At 41.2% G+C, this 15621-nt stretch overlaps 1 protein-coding gene across 7 annotated transcripts in view; it reads right to left on the bottom strand.

The window, feature by feature from the left end:
* Positions 1–15621, bottom strand: part of ACACA (acetyl-CoA carboxylase alpha) — a 294471-nt gene that overhangs the window by 34518 nt on the left and 244332 nt on the right. For all 7 annotated transcript variants that reach the window (XM_041723740.1, XM_041723744.1, XM_041723742.1 and 4 more), the window contains 4 exons: positions 7448–7591; positions 6749–6869; positions 3452–3548; positions 314–410 (listed from right to left, as the gene is read on the bottom strand). In XM_041723740.1, coding sequence (XP_041579674.1) covers positions 314–410; positions 3452–3548; positions 6749–6869; positions 7448–7591 — 459 coding nt within the window. The remainder of the gene's footprint in view (positions 1–313; positions 411–3451; positions 3549–6748; positions 6870–7447; positions 7592–15621) is intronic.

Below are 15621 nucleotides of genomic sequence, written 5' to 3'. Positions count from 1 at the left end.
TTCATGTGTGTGTTCAGAGAATCAGGGACAGCTGCCTTTCTGTAAGACCATCTCCCCAATGAATACAGACTGTTTTCTAGCATCAACAAGACCAATGTAAAGGCCTATGTAATTTTTCAGGTAGAATTTAGCTTGTAGTCCATTTAGAATCATCTTAAAAGTGAGCACATGACAGTCTGAAATTATTCAAGGTTGCTGACTACCATTCCCTCCAAAATTGGTAGTTTGCAATGTTCCCAATGTATCTATAGGCTCTGCAGAAAGGAAACCCAGCTCCAAGCACAGGAGCTCAGGGTACTCGAGGTTTACCTACCTTGGCTTCAGAATCCAGGTTTGCAGGATCGGCTGGGATACTTAGTTCCACTGTTCGGGTTTCTACAGCAACTACTCCCACAGGTATTCCTCCTAGCCTGATAAAAAATGAGCCAAATAAGAACTCAATGTATGAAAACAGTATAGCTAGCTATTTCTTTTCTAGCCTCATATCAAAAGATTGAGGGGAGGGGTGCGAATTAGAAATTGCAAATACAGAGAACAGGGATGGAAATCTGACTCTTATAGAGGTAGAATAGGAGACTCTGGAGTTGATAAATTTTTGTAAACACAGGGGGAGACTACCCTTAGAATCATTCCTGTTCTCCACCACATGATAAATGCAAACCAAGGGTTGTACTTGGGGAGCCTCAGTAGTTAGACTCAATAGTCTAGATGTGTGTGTGCGCGCACATTTGCATGCATGCACACACATTTCTCTGTGGATGCCAAATGAAATTTCTCAGTTTACTCTAGAGCATCTCTTTGGTGAAGACAGGAAGGTCTGAAGGGTAGGAGGTGCCTGAAATTACACTGGGCATGTGAATGGGGAATATGCAGGTGTGTTAAGGAGATGATGAAAAATATGTGCCAAGGATTCAGAGGTGGTTAAGCAAGCCCTTAACTTTCTCTTTCACTGTTAAAGAGCAGTGGGTACAGGGATAACTTGCAGTAGTTACTCTTAGTGAAATAGGTGATCTATATGGAAAGTATGCATTTAATCTCCAATATATGTTAAGTTAAAAAACTCTTCAGGAGCTCAAAGCCTTTGTATCTGTGCTGCATAATACCCTCTCAACTTGGTCTTCAGAAAGATTTCCTTGTAAAAATCAGGAAGAAAGATAGGGTGAGGGAAAGGAGGGTAGTGGCAGTGGCTGCAGGTACAGGGTGAGTCCTTACTCTGGAAAATGTAATTCAGTCTTCACTTTCTCAGCTGCATTCCTTGGGGCCAAGGCTGAGATGGGTTATAGTCTCTTGTTCCCCACAGCATCTCCATAACAAACTTTTCCATGAAGGATGGTCTTTGGTTGTTACACTGGCTACTGGAAATGGATTCTTGTCATCACAAGAGGCTTGACAGGGGCCTGAGTGGGGACCACCCACCCCCTTGTCACTTGCCTGCACTGAATCAGAATCAAAAGCCCTCTAGATAACCAGACAACGAGCAGGAGGTACACAGGAGGGTTTAGAAATATTTCTGTTCACAATGATTAACAATCCAACTGGAAACTTGTAATTGCAAAAGCCACCCTAAATCGGTAACTTATAACTTATATATTAGGGCCCATGTGACCTAATAAAGAACATCTTTATCCGAGTATTACAGTTATTTATTGAACTTGAAAACAGCTCAGAACAACTTCTGTTTTCTATTATACTTCATATAAATTTTATCAGGCTAGCACATGAAGATGCTACATCTTGTTTTATAGTGTGTCCCTGGACAAGGTGCCATGGAATAATAAAAGACAATTTACAGCCAATAGCACACATATTCCAAACATACATACCAAAGATGAGTTTTGGCAGCACTTACAGTAACAATCCCAGAAGAATACATTTATATTTATTTCTTGAAATGCCATTGCTTTTGAAAGAAGCTAGCTCCATTTGTGTTTTATATACTTGTGAGCATGTGTATGTGTATGTGTTTGGAGTAAGAAGCCCAGAACTCATCAGATGGAAAGAAAGGAAGAAGTAGAGTGAGTGTTGCAATAAACAATGGCAGAGCTAACTAAAGCCAAGCTTGACTGATTTTGCTCACAGAATAATCCCTTTTCTTCCAATCATAAGTGTAAGCATTATTTTCTTGTTTCCTGTGGGAGGATCTTAAAGACCTTAACAAAGGTTTCACTTTCCTGGGCTTAAAATCTGTCATGTTTTTTACAGACAGGAAAACTGAAGCAGAGTTGGTAACAGACAAATTTTCAAAAAAGTTGGTCTGAGTATGATGTGAGGACCCTCAATAACAAACTGATAATCCTGGGTAGGAAGGCTCTCTCTCTCTCTAGTGCATCTCCCATATTCCCCTCCCCAGTAGGAATTTTATCAGGCACAAAGAATAGTTCTCACTGGGACCCAGAAGCCTGTGGTGAGGCAGAAGACCTGAGATGCAAGAGAAAACGGGAGCTAGCCCCTGTGTTTCAGTCTCAGCTGACTTCAGGCGTGACTCATATTCAGAGTCACAGTGGAAGATCCTGTCTGTTGGATTTGCCATCTGATGGCTCCTTGTCATTGGCAGCAGGAGACGTGCTGACCTGCTGTACTGAGAGAACCACAAAGCCTAGAATTATTTTCAAAGCTAGAATCTAAATCTCAACCCAATGTGGCATGTTTGAGAATCTTGAGCAGGTGCCACTTTTCACCAAGATAAGGAAAACTGATTGCCCCCAAGAGGAAGGTGAGCTCCAGATGTGGGTCCCTAGGGCAGCATGTCTCTGCAGTGTGGAACGAGATTAAGGTCAGCCTTGGCAGATGCTCGTTATACCAAGCGCTACAGATTATTTCGTGCAGAGCTTGCTGTTGAGTGAAGCACTTCTTAGAGTGGGTATTAAAATTTAATAGAAACTTCAATTTCCTATTTGAAAAATATAGGTAGCCCTGCAAATCTATTCCAGTTTATTTTACTCATTCCTGTTTCAGGTAAACTTTTTTCTTTGCAATTCAAATCTGATGATAAGCCAATATCGTGCATTTGTTATACTTAAATAATCTTGATGCTAGGAAGGAACTTCTTCTAAGTTACATAGATCTTTTGGGTTACATGGCAAGGTAGATGAGTCTGATTCATTTGTCACCTACTTCAGAAAGAAATCGGTCTTCGGAGAAGGGAAAAGTCACTGGTGGGATATGGCTATTGTATTCGAGCTTTACAGCCCTCAAAGAGCTTTTCTTTCAGTATTGTAAAAAGGAAATGTCAAAACCAGACTTCAGATTAAACGTATCATTGGAGTGACACAGTAAATGACTACTGGGAACCAGGGCTCCAGTTATGCTGCCTTGGGCATGACTATAATCCAATACTCTTAGAAAGTTTAGACAGAGAGTATTATTGGTAAAAAACCTCTACAGCCATGGCCCTTTCCTTTCTTGTTTTTAGTTGGAGGAAGAAGAGCTTCCAAGACAAAAGAGCTCTTACCTGGCTCTGCCAACCACCACAGTTTGTGCCCAGGGTTGCATGATCTCTGAGAAAGAGCCATAGTCAAAAAATCCACTCAGCCACTGACCTTTCTGAGCTATAGAAGGGAAAGGAAGAGAACAAAAAGAGAATAAAGACCATCAATACACTGAAAATGCACTGGAACTGGCAAATTTAAGGTTGGATTTGGGGGACTGTTTTGGGGAGTTTGTTGTTTTTAACCATATTATAATAGATGCACGCATTAGGCAACTGAATGCTCATATGCCTTCAGACATCATCTCCTATTTCATTTGCTAGTCTGCATAAAAAGAACCATTTATCAACAAAAGAATCATTTATTGTTAAACGATGGGGTTCAGCTAGCAGAGAGTTTGCATGCTTTTAAATAAATAACTTGGCTTTTTTCAAAACACTACAAACATTTGTCAAAAGGCAGCCAACTCATTAAAGTGTTTTCAAAATGTCTATTTCTATTTTAAAACTTAGCTTACAATTTTGTTTGATTCCACTGACTTTTTTTAAATGGAAAGCTGAAGACAGCCAATGATAAGTATTAATGATCAGATGAGGACCCAAATTTGGGGAAAAGAAAAGGGACTTGGTTTCTCTGCTAGAAAAGCAACAAGATACATCCACTTCACTTAGAGCTGAAGAAGTATAATCTTTCTACAAGAAAGGGCCATACCCATATACTCAACACATAGCAAAAACATAATGGTTAAGATGCACATACTTAATGTCATTAACCTCCCCTGCACACAGAATTTCCTTCACTGGCAAGACATGTAACTTTCGACATCTTAGGTTAAGAAAAAAACTTTTGTTCCACAGGTATCCGTGTTTGACCAAGGCCCCATAAAAGCTTCTGCAAATAACTGTTTCCTAGCTTGCCCCTCAGCTCACAGTTTCTCAGTGATCCTTCTAATTTGAACATGGCCCTCCGCCCCCTAAAAACCCAAGTCCAAAACCAATTAAAAGTGGAGATCCGAGCAAGCTAACCTCTGCTGACTTAAACAGGATGGAGAGTGTTTTATCAAGACTAAATTTGTAATTACTGTGTTCTACATTCCTTGCCTCTATGGCCCCAGTGTAAAATGTGATCATCCATTTCAAAATTATCTCTCTATCGTGAGCCCAAAGCCGATCGTTTAGATTCTGGTCTCGTGTTGGGCGTCAGTTTGAAGAATATCACAGCACTATCTCCTCTAATAAATGACTTTAACTTTTCACCTAGAAGATATCTGCTTTAACTTATCACAGGGAATCATCTGCTTTCTTTAACGCTTCCACTAAATTAAAATCTGAAGTCACTCGATTTGGGAGCGAGTGTTAGCTGCACATAGACAGCAGGATGAATTACTAGGGAGTCGATGAAAAAATATTATCCAAAAAACAGAAAACTTAGTTTATCACAAATTTCATTTTATTCTGTGGATCTCATTAATAATGGCCAGGATAATGCCCACCTACGTACACACACATCTGTTCATCCCATGAAAGAGAGTTCAAATTTTGATGAAGGTTCTAAATCAAACTTCTAAGTGCTTCAGGATACTGAAATTTTAACTTCATATGCGAGGATCATTTTAGGATTCTTACTTCAATAACAATGGTTTGGAACAACAAAACTCATCAAAATGTAAAGATTTTCTTCTTTAAATACTGCCTTGTATGTTGATCGGGGCAAGGGGCTCATCGGTAGGCTAAGGCTGGTGTAGGTGAACTTCACCCTCCTACCCCCCAGAAAGCAGATTGTATTCAGTTTAGATGTAGGACTCAGAAATCAGCTAAGATGCACACACCGCTCCCCCACCCCACCCTCCCCTACATGATTCCCAGGAGAAGACTCATGGAGTCTTTTTCTGAATTCTCCCAGAAAAGTCCTAGATTTTAAGGCTGACAGGTATCTTAGGTTCACAGTTCTTATCAAAATCATGGCATACAAATGAGAGGTAGGGAGATTACTATGGTGATTTTTCTGGCTATGTAAGAAAAACTAGTTTTTATCAAGAGCAACAAGAAAAGGCATTGAAGACAACAGGTAAAATTTTAAATTAAAATTCCTCTGGTGATTTTTCTATATTATCTATAGTTGGTCTGCAGATTAAGCCCCAATTCCTAAGTAATAGCTGTGTGACCTTGCACAAATCACTTAACTTCTCTGAGCTTGTAAAGTGGTAATCTCTTTTTATCTCTGAGAAGTAGTAGCCCAAATAAGATAATGTATATGGAAGTGTTTTGCAGTCCCACCTAGCTCAGAGTGGGTACCTATGAATGTTTAAGTCTTCCTTATGCAGACCTCTTTTTTCTTTCAACAAAATCACAGTAACTCTTAAATTTAATGAATTATCTTCTGCAGTACATTCTTCTTTTAGATACAGCTTTCTCTGAAATAGTTGCAATAAACATGCAAAAAAGAACAAACACTTTCTCAACCTGAAAAAAAAAAAATGGATTCAAAATGGAGCAGGGGAAAAAAAAAAATGGAGCAGGGGGATTTGGGGCTTCACAAAAGAACTACCTGATAAGTAAGGCTTGTTAAAACAGCCTAATGGACCAACAAGCAAAAATATACATTTACATTCATCTTACCTGGAGCCATCACTTTTTTTGTTTTGTTTTTGTTTATAAGATAGATAAAATCAGCCATAAGACAGAGCGATATATTAGATAAGCATGGAGGGGGAGGGTGTGTTCTCATTTTATAATCTTTATAAAATTAACAGTTCTGGATAATCTCTATGTGAATAATGACTTTACAAAGTAATCTTATGTTAATAACTAGAGCAAGTACCAGTACTTTTGTCAATATCGTAAGAAAAGAAGGGTACATGGAGAGTGGATGCTCGGAAATAGCTTGCCAAGAAGAGTGTAGTAATGTTCTACGCTGAAGGGTCAAATAATTTTTCTAAAGCTGATCTGATTAGTCTTTGTTTACAGAGAGACTAGACAGTCAAAGGTTCTATGATTTTATTGCTTAGATTTATCCATTTTAAAGTCAATTAAAGTAACAAGGGCTTTAAAAACAATTAAGAGAAGGAATGTATTAGTGACTGCCCTGCTTGTGCCTCAGTGACTGACTTGTACACCTAATTTCATTTGGTTCTCATCTGTTCTTGAAGGAATTTCCACCTTGATCTTCAGAGAGCGGTTTTAAAAATTTGTCTCATTTCAAGAGATACTTTAGTAGATCTGTTTTGTCATATACTGTTGTGCAAGAATTGGTTAGTGATTAAAAGGAAGACTGACAGCCTGAGGGCCAGGGTACCACAGGACCCTCAAATATATACCTACTTGGGTGAGGGCGGCCTGCTAGCATCCATCGAGGATCGTATGGGGCCTTCGTGGGAACAAACTCGATGATTCTATCTATAGGATCCTTGGAGTTCAGGAGAGGAACTAAACTGCGCACATTCTGAAAGGTATACGGGAAGAAAGCACAGCAATCAGAGAACAGCAGGACCAGAGTCCCAACTCAGCCACGATCACTACAAAGACAACAGGGACCAAATACAGAATCATATCCATCTGTCCCAGTCATAAGCTACAGGCATCACAACTATATGCCAAGCCCTGAGAACAGGTCTCAAGTCTCATGTAGGAGCCTGGCAAAAAGTGGTACATTCTGACTCCTGATTTCAGTGTACCCATGCTTTATGGGAAGCTTCCCAGGGGGTTAAGGGGAGTGGAAGAGGTGGATTGCTATTACAAAGGAGAAAACCCAGAGTAATCTGAGCCCAGATAAGCCATGAAAGCTTCTGTGTTTGGGAAAACATCAGAAAGGGGTCTAACAAATGAAATCCAAAGGCATTTTAAAGGTAGAAGCCTTTCCTGCAGATGGCTGTAGGAAAGAGAAACCACTACCTTTCAGTGGAATATTTCATAAAATAGTTTCTCCACCATAAAGAGGAGATCTCAAACACAGAGGCTGTGTGAGTTGTGGTGGGAAGGCCAGGTTCTGTGGGCTGTGTCTGCTGGGTGGGAAAGGCTCACCTTAGGCATGTAGGATAGCCAGTGCAGGACAGTGAAAACCCCTTCAAAGTCATCACAAACAATGCTGTGGGTCACCCCATTGTTGTGCATTATCTGGATGCCCCCGAGCTGGTTATTGGAGGTGTATACTTCCCGCCCAAGGACCTAGAGAAACAAGCAAGAGAAGACATTCATCTGGATGGAAATAAAGGCAACGTCTATTTTGTGATTCTCACTAAAATGGGTTCTTTTCTCCACAAGACACAGATTCCAGCCTCTGTGAGTTGTTCTGAAGGACTCTCTGGACCTCTGTCTTCAAAAGAAAGCTTAGAAAATCAAAGAGGCTTTTGAACAATCATAGATACCGTTACAATTTAAAAACCAGCAAGCCTCTCCCTCTCTCTCCTAGCTGCCACAGACAGGTGTTAGCATACTTCAACTCTGCTAGAACTATGGTGGGGGTGGGAGGGTGAGGTTGAGACCCGGAAGTGCAGGCAACCCCAGCGTCTGCAGGCCAGCAGGTTTACTGCATAGATACACAAAGAGGTAACATGCTGGTCTTCTGACAATCTTTAATGACAAGTCTCACTTAAAGAAAAGCTGTGAGGTTTGGGTCCCTGAATTTTTTTAAAGGATTACTTTTCCCCTTACAATTGATTTTTAAAGGCCCACACACAAGCCCTAAGGCTGGCAAAAATCCTGAAGCAACTCATGATACATACATGAACCCTTGAATCTAAAGTCGTCTTTGTGTGCGGAGTGGAGGGCAGTGATTTATACCCAAGCCCGTCTCTCCTGTCCTTCTCTGCCAAGGTTCCAGAGAATACAGAGCGCCTCTATCCCTGGTGTGTCCCTGGAGGAGTTTAACCCATGTGAGGTTGAAAAGCACCTGTGTTTGGAAACCACAAAGTTTCCTTTAAAGAAGAAGAAAAAATAGGAAGAAAGAATATTCGTGGACTTGGAAATTGTAGGGTTTCTTTTTCCCTAGAAGACCAGTTAATAATTTCTTTCAGGGAGGGACATTTTCTGACCCAGCAATGGAAGCCAGGCAGCCTGATCACTGACTACTGCAAACTGCTGAGTGTGTAGTAATTGCCCGTCATCTAGGGTAGCCCTGGAGAGCTCTAAACAGTTGTAGAGCGCTTATTGTGTTTTACCTTTTCTTTTCCCTCTCCCCTCCTCCTCCAGAAAATAATCACAACACAAATTTTCTTCCTTAGTAACTTTTATTCATTTTCAGTCTCTGGGATGAATCTAATAAACAGAAAGCCAGCAAATTCTACTTGCATATTCCCATTTTGCTCCTTCTTGTTAGGAGCTCTCCATGCTGGGCCAGCCCCCCCACATCAGGTCCCTGCAAAGGATGAGGACATTGGTGACCAAAGTAATCACCTCCGTATGACCCAACTGGCCTCCATTCCACTTAACTTCAGCTGGAAGGGACGAAGAGACTCTTCTGAAAAGGATATGTAAAGAAAAACTGCTTCCCTTGGTAAGGAAGTCCAGAAAACCAGTCTTTGCAGACAGCCCTGAGCTGAGAGACATGCTGGCAACTCCTCTGAAGGAGCCCCAGGAAGAGGGGAGACCGTATGTGACCACTGGGCTCCCCCTCCTCCTCTCACAGTGTGTCTTTAATCTCAGCCCAGGCACTGTGGCTCCTTTCTCATTCTCCTGCTGTCTCTTTCCATTTGCCCTCTCTCTGACTGATACACTGATCTCTCGGTCACTCGGCTTTCTGCTCCACTGAGTCCATATTACTAATAACACCTCCGCCACGGCCAGTTTACCTCATGAAGGCAGGAGCACATCATTACAAAATAAACTCATAACTTTGACATTCTAGCAAATACACGCCGTTTGTTATCTTGATGGCTTTAGTCTTTCTAACAGGCAGAGGGCATTACATACCTGTTTCATTTATATCTTTAAATGTGTGCACACATGTAGAGTCACACATGCATCAGGAAACAAAACAGAACAAAAAACCAACCCAAAACAAATATCCAAAGCAGTCAGTTGATGGGGGACCCTGGTGGAAGCAAAAATCCTGTCACTCAGGGAGGCCATGCTCCGATCTGGCTCTGGTTTTATGGACGTCATAAACCCGATGGCCCACAACTGGTCCTTCTGGGACAGACCGCCTCTCTGCCAGAAGTCATTCAGTATGATCAGCAGTATTTTTAATTATTAAAATAAAATTGGAAAGGGGGAAATGAAATAAAAAGGAGACACTGCATTGACCCTGAATATCTGATATTCACAATCTATGTCAGGAGTCAAGAACTCTTGCTGCCTAGAAGAGAGCTGGCACCATTTCCTACTCAGAAAGACAGCTTTCTTTCCTATGAAACACTATTTCTAGTACTTGATAATGTCCACCTGCTTAGAACCTCACGCCCCTCCAAAATTAGTAGCGGACTGAAGAAGGACCAATCTTGGCAAAAGGAACAAAGCAGACCAAGAACTGCTCAGCTGTCCAAACACATCTTCCTGACACATCCTTGTCCCTCATTTCAAAAGGGAAGAGAGGGCAGCCCAGGTGGCTCAGCGGTTTAGCACTGCTTTCAGCCCAGGGTGCGATCCTGGAGATCCGGGATCGAGTTCCACGTCGGGCTCCCTGCGTGGAACCTGCTTCTTCCTCTGCTTGTGTCTCTGCCTCTCTCAATCTCTGTCTCTCATGAATAAATAAATAATCTTTAAAAAAAAAAAAGGGAAGGGAATCCAGGACTGGGGCTACTCTCAGAGGCTCTGCCACTTGCCCATTCCACCCCATATTCCTATAAATTAATGGGAGACAAACTTGGAGCAAGAGTTTAATCACCTAGCATGTCATCCCTTTATAAGCAAAACTCAGCTTCTGACACTTTGGCATTGTTCTGAAAAGGCAGTATTTGTACACTGGATTCAGAAAGAAACCTAACCAGGGCTTACTGCAACCAAGGACACTATCAGACTAAAGAAATGTTTGTCATGTGAGAAAATTCATTTGCTTTGGGAATTAAAGGAAAAATTATAGGCTAGACTAACAGGGTATCCAAATGGCTGTGACTGGCCTTAGGGGGTGGGTGTGGGGAGGAAAGGACACATAGAAATAAAACCTGCTTCACTAATCACAAACAAATGCTAACAATCATAGCTACTTTACAATCGGTGAAGAGAGAGCAGTACCCTCCAGTTCATCTTCAATGACCGTATGTTTGGAGTATGCACCAGTAGAATGAGGGCGCACACAATAGCTCCTGATTTATAGGGGTCGTTGCTGACTCAAGTGGTTTTAATGATTTTAGAATACTTCACAACAAAAGCCGCAACCAAAGAAGCAGAATCTGAGCTAGGACGAAATCCATTCTGCCTAACTCTGAAATGATCATGCTGAAATGATCAGCATGTAGAAAGGCAAAGAAAAAAGCCCACCTAGACAGTACCACTGTTTTATTCTTTAGTGTTGCCCTACCAACTTTTCACAGAAAAATTTGGGGTAAACAACCTTCACTAACATAGTATTTTCATAAAGTGGGTGAGCTTTATTCATGTTTTTTCAACTCCAACATATGCATTATGGTGCCAGTCGAGTTCCTAGCCATTTTCCATGTTCCCAAATTACTTTTCTCACATGGTCTACTATGTGATGCAAACATTTAATTTAGCTTCCCAACAAGCATCAATAACCATATTTAAACACAGAGGCCATTCAAACAGAGGTGGCTCCTGAGGCCCCACAGGTTTAGGTGGAAAAGCAGTATTGTAAGATATTAGGAACAGACACCACCTCAGAGTCCTCTGCTGAAGAGTGCCCACACCACAGAACTGAACAAGGGCTGTCTCTGCCAGGAAGGAGAATCTTCATCCACTTAATATAAACTTAAGCCTCATCCAGCTCTTCATTCATTGCAGCTGGCAGACCAAAGCAGGAAGGGTACCACATAAAAGCCAGTGATTAGCAGAGACACAATTGTTAAAGGCTCCACTGAAGATGCTACACAGCCTTTAGAAATTTTGAGATACATAAGAAGTACAAATGAATGTAGTCATACATACATGCTAAGGCCTCTGCTGCTGTTGTGGCTTATCTAGAGACACCGCAGACAGCTCAGGTTTACCGCAGCTGACAGGCAATGAAAACAGTCTAATATACCGCCTGCTCTCTCCCTTAAATCCCTTTTTGGAGATCAAGATAAACACGTTCTTCCTTTCCCCAGTGCTCCAGACGTTTGACTGAAGTGGCAGAGCATTGTGAGGTTTTGTGCAAATGAAATCACTATGTAATACCGAATGAGTATAGTATTTACTTGTCAGGATATTTGTCAGCATAGGCATTGAGATTTCTGAGTTTCATAGATGCAACTTAGCTCAATTTTTAAAAAAACTGCCTTTGTCCTGAATATACACATTATGTCGGGGGTCTTTAGACTTATAGACAAATATTTGCAAACATGTGCTGAAGATGTGAAAAATAATGATGCATATCGATGGAATAAAAAATGAAATCTACTGCTGCTTTCCCCCCCTTTAGCCAATCTTTCCCCCTAAACAATTCTTGAGTCAGGGTAATTTTCTATTTAAAGAAGCCGGAAGTATAAAATTCCTCTTGCGTCTAAGAATTTAGGCTACATGAACGGAGTCCCTCCTGCCATCCTCCCTCTCATTAGGATATTTCCATTCTCAAGAGGATTTGAAGAGAGGTTTTGTACATTTCCCAAGCAATCATCATTAGTGGACGTTGTTCATGATTCTAGATTAAAGTCACTCTGGGATCTGTTAGGTTATTGATAAAGGTTTGGCTAAGGCAGAAAGAGACAAACATTAAAAAAAATTAAGTGAGGGAAGGAAAAAGGCAGCAAGATAGGGACAAAAGAAATGAAGAATGAGAGGGAGGAAAAGGGAGTGGGGGAGAAAAGAGGAAGGGAAAAAAAATGCAATAGCTCATCTACTCAGGCTGCTAACACCCTCCTCCCTGACCTGAGAGGACTACATTTTTAAAAGCTGACAAGTAATTCAATCTCCAATTAACAATTTTAAGTGGTGCAGCACATATTACTGTGTAAATGTTTCTCCAGGAATATATCCAAGGGTGAATGGAATTAAATCTCTAGGGAGACAGAACTGGTGCCTATGCAACCAAGAATATTTGGAGGTTCCCAAAACACAGCCTCTTGATACAGACTCAGGTTTACAACTTCCCCTCGCCTCTTCATTGCCACTTGTCACTGGCAAACTGGAATGCTGGTTGGTAGCTGGTAGTCTGGTAGGGTTAGGGGTAGAGAAGGGACACAGTGACCTACTGCTGGCACAGGACGGGAAAGCTTCTGACCTGAGCCACAGTTAGATTCAAGACCATCCACTGCAAGCCCCAAAACCTCTCTCCACACCACAGTGTTAGGAAATGATCAGGTCTGTTGATGGGTAAATTGGGAGCACAGGGATTGGGCAACCAGTGTTGGGAAAAGATATTTAACCAAGGAGAGACTCAGATACAAGGCACAAAAACACTGCAAGACATCTGCTTACTAAGGGGTGGGGCAAACAGAGGAATGAGTTAGATGGCAGACTGATGACAAGGATTTGAGGGTGGACCGGACGAGGGACAGAAACGCATTTCTAATGCAATGGGGGTAGAGAAGAGCCACAGGACAGTTTACTTGTCAAATGTCTGAGAAAAGGCATAAGCTTCCAGAGTGAAAACTGCCAAAAAGGAATCACTTACCTCAGGGATCTGACAACTGCTCATTTAGCTACAGATTTGAATGTACTGACAATGAATTGCTTCCAAACATGGAAATTTTAAAAAAAACTAGTTTACTGAGGTATAATTTACATATAGCAAATCATTCATTTTTAGGTTCAGAATTCTATGAATTGTGACAAATATATATAAGTCATAAAACCATCATCCAAATCACCCCGAAGGTTTCTCTCTAGGAGGGAGGATCAGGATGGTGGAGCAGGAAGATCCTGAGCTCACTTCCCATGAACAAAACAGAACCACAACTACATATAGAAAAACTATCTCTGAAAATGAACTAAAGACTAGCAGAAAATATTTTACACAACTCAGAACATGAAGAAAAAGCCACATCAAGATGGGTATGCAAGGCAAGATGTGGTCTAGTCAGGACCCATACCCCTGGCATGGTGACCCACGAGTGGGAGGATTATCATAACTGTAGAGGCTCTCCTTGAGGAATGAGGGGTCCAGACCCTACACTGGGCTCCCTAGCTCAGGCAACCTGCACCAGGAAGTAGAGCCCCCATAACATCTGGCTTTGATTTTTTTTTAAAGATTTTATTTATTTACTCATGAGAGACACAGAGAGAGAGAGAGGCAGAGACACAGGGAGAGGGAGAAGCAGGCTCCATGCAGGGAGCCTGATACGGGACTCGATCCCGGGACTCCAGAATCATGCCCTGAGCAGAAGGCAGGCACTTAACCGCTGAGCCACGCAGGGATCCTCAACATCTGGCTTTGAAAACAAGTAGGGCTGATGTCCAGAAGGGCAGCAGGAAAATGAGACTGTACTTAAAGGGTACATACAATTTTACTCCCTCCAAATCCCAGTACAAAAGCAGTAGTTTGAAAAGTATGGGGTTACACATGAAGGAGATTCACTGAGTAATTTTAGGATTGTGCTAGAGGGACAGAGATCTGTTGGAACATACTCCAGGGAAGAAAGTGTCAGCAGGCATCATTTTCTCTACCTCCTCCCTCTACCTAGTTGGCCTGGTGGTGTAAAAGACAGTTTTGACACTCTCCATCTCCTGTGCTAGCACTACTTACCACATTCCCAGTGTCCCCTTTAATCCCCACACCCAGGGGGTAGCCTCTGTCAACAACAGTGCTCCTCTCCTCCAATGCTCCCTGCCTTGAGGGGGCCAGCTGCACACACTAACTGTGGCCCAGCCTCAACAGGAAGGTGCGTGTAGCCCATGCATCCATATTTGAGGATACCCCGAGGGGCACTTAGATTGAATGAACAGGTGGTTTTGTGCTACTGACCCCACAGGACACTCTCTCTATAAAGACATTTCTTTAAGACCAGGAAATAGAAGTCATCTACCATACACAAAAATAAACACAGAGAGTTAAGTAAGATGAGGAGAGGAGATTAAGTGAAACAAATGAAAGAATAAGACAAAAATCTGAGGAAAAGAATGAAATGAAAAGGAAATAAGCAATCTACTAATAAAGAGTACAAAATAATGATCATAAAGAAGCTCACTAAACTCATGAAAAGAATGGAAGAACACAATAAGAACATTAACAAAGAGAAAACATAAAAAAGAACAAATCAGAAGAATATAAAAACTGAAATGAAAAATACATCAGAGAGAATCAATAGCAGATTAGATAATGCAGAAGAATGGATCAGCAATGTGGAAGATAAGAGTAATGGAACCCATACAACGAGAACAGCAAAAAGAAAAAAAGAATGAAAAAATAAGGATAGTTTAAGGGACTTCTGGGACCATGTCAAGTATAACAACATTTGCATTATAGCAATCACAGAAGGAGAGGAGAAAAGGAAAGGAACAGAAAACCTATTTGAAGAAATAATGGCTGAAAACTTCCCTAAGCTGGGGAAGGAAGCAGACATCCAAGTCCAGGAAACACAAACATTCCTAAATAAGATGAACCCAAAGAGACCCACACCAAGATATTTTATGATCACAGTGTCAATAAAGAGGGAATCTTAAGGAAAGCAAGAGAAAAACTTTTTATGTACCAGGGAACCCTCATAAAACTATGAGCTGATTTTTTAGCATAAACTTTACAGGTCAGAAGTGAATGGCATGATATATTCAAAGTGCTGAAAGTCAAGACCTTAAAACTAAGAATAGTCCACCTAGCAAGGTTATCACTCAGAATAGGAGAGATAAGGGGTTTCTCAGACAAGCAAAAGCTAAAGGAGTTCATCATCACCAAGCAGGTCTTAACAAGAAATATTAAAGGGACTTCTTTAAATGAAAAAGAAAAGGCCATAAACTAGAAATAAGAAAATTATGAAAGAAAAAATCTAACTGGTAAGGGTAAACATATAGTAAAGGTGGTGGATACACTGTATGAAGGTTAAAAGACAAAAGTAGTAAAAATCATCTAGATCTATAATAATTAGTCAAAAGATACACAAAATAGTAAGATGTAAAAATATGACATGAATTGGGGATCTCTGGGTGGCTCAGTGGTTTGGCGCCTGCCT

Source organism: Vulpes lagopus, chromosome 12 (genome assembly GCF_018345385.1).
Source record: "Vulpes lagopus strain Blue_001 chromosome 12, ASM1834538v1, whole genome shotgun sequence".
Classification (NCBI taxonomy): domain Eukaryota; kingdom Metazoa; phylum Chordata; class Mammalia; order Carnivora; family Canidae; genus Vulpes; species Vulpes lagopus.
This window is presented reverse-complemented; position numbering and strand designations above follow the sequence as displayed.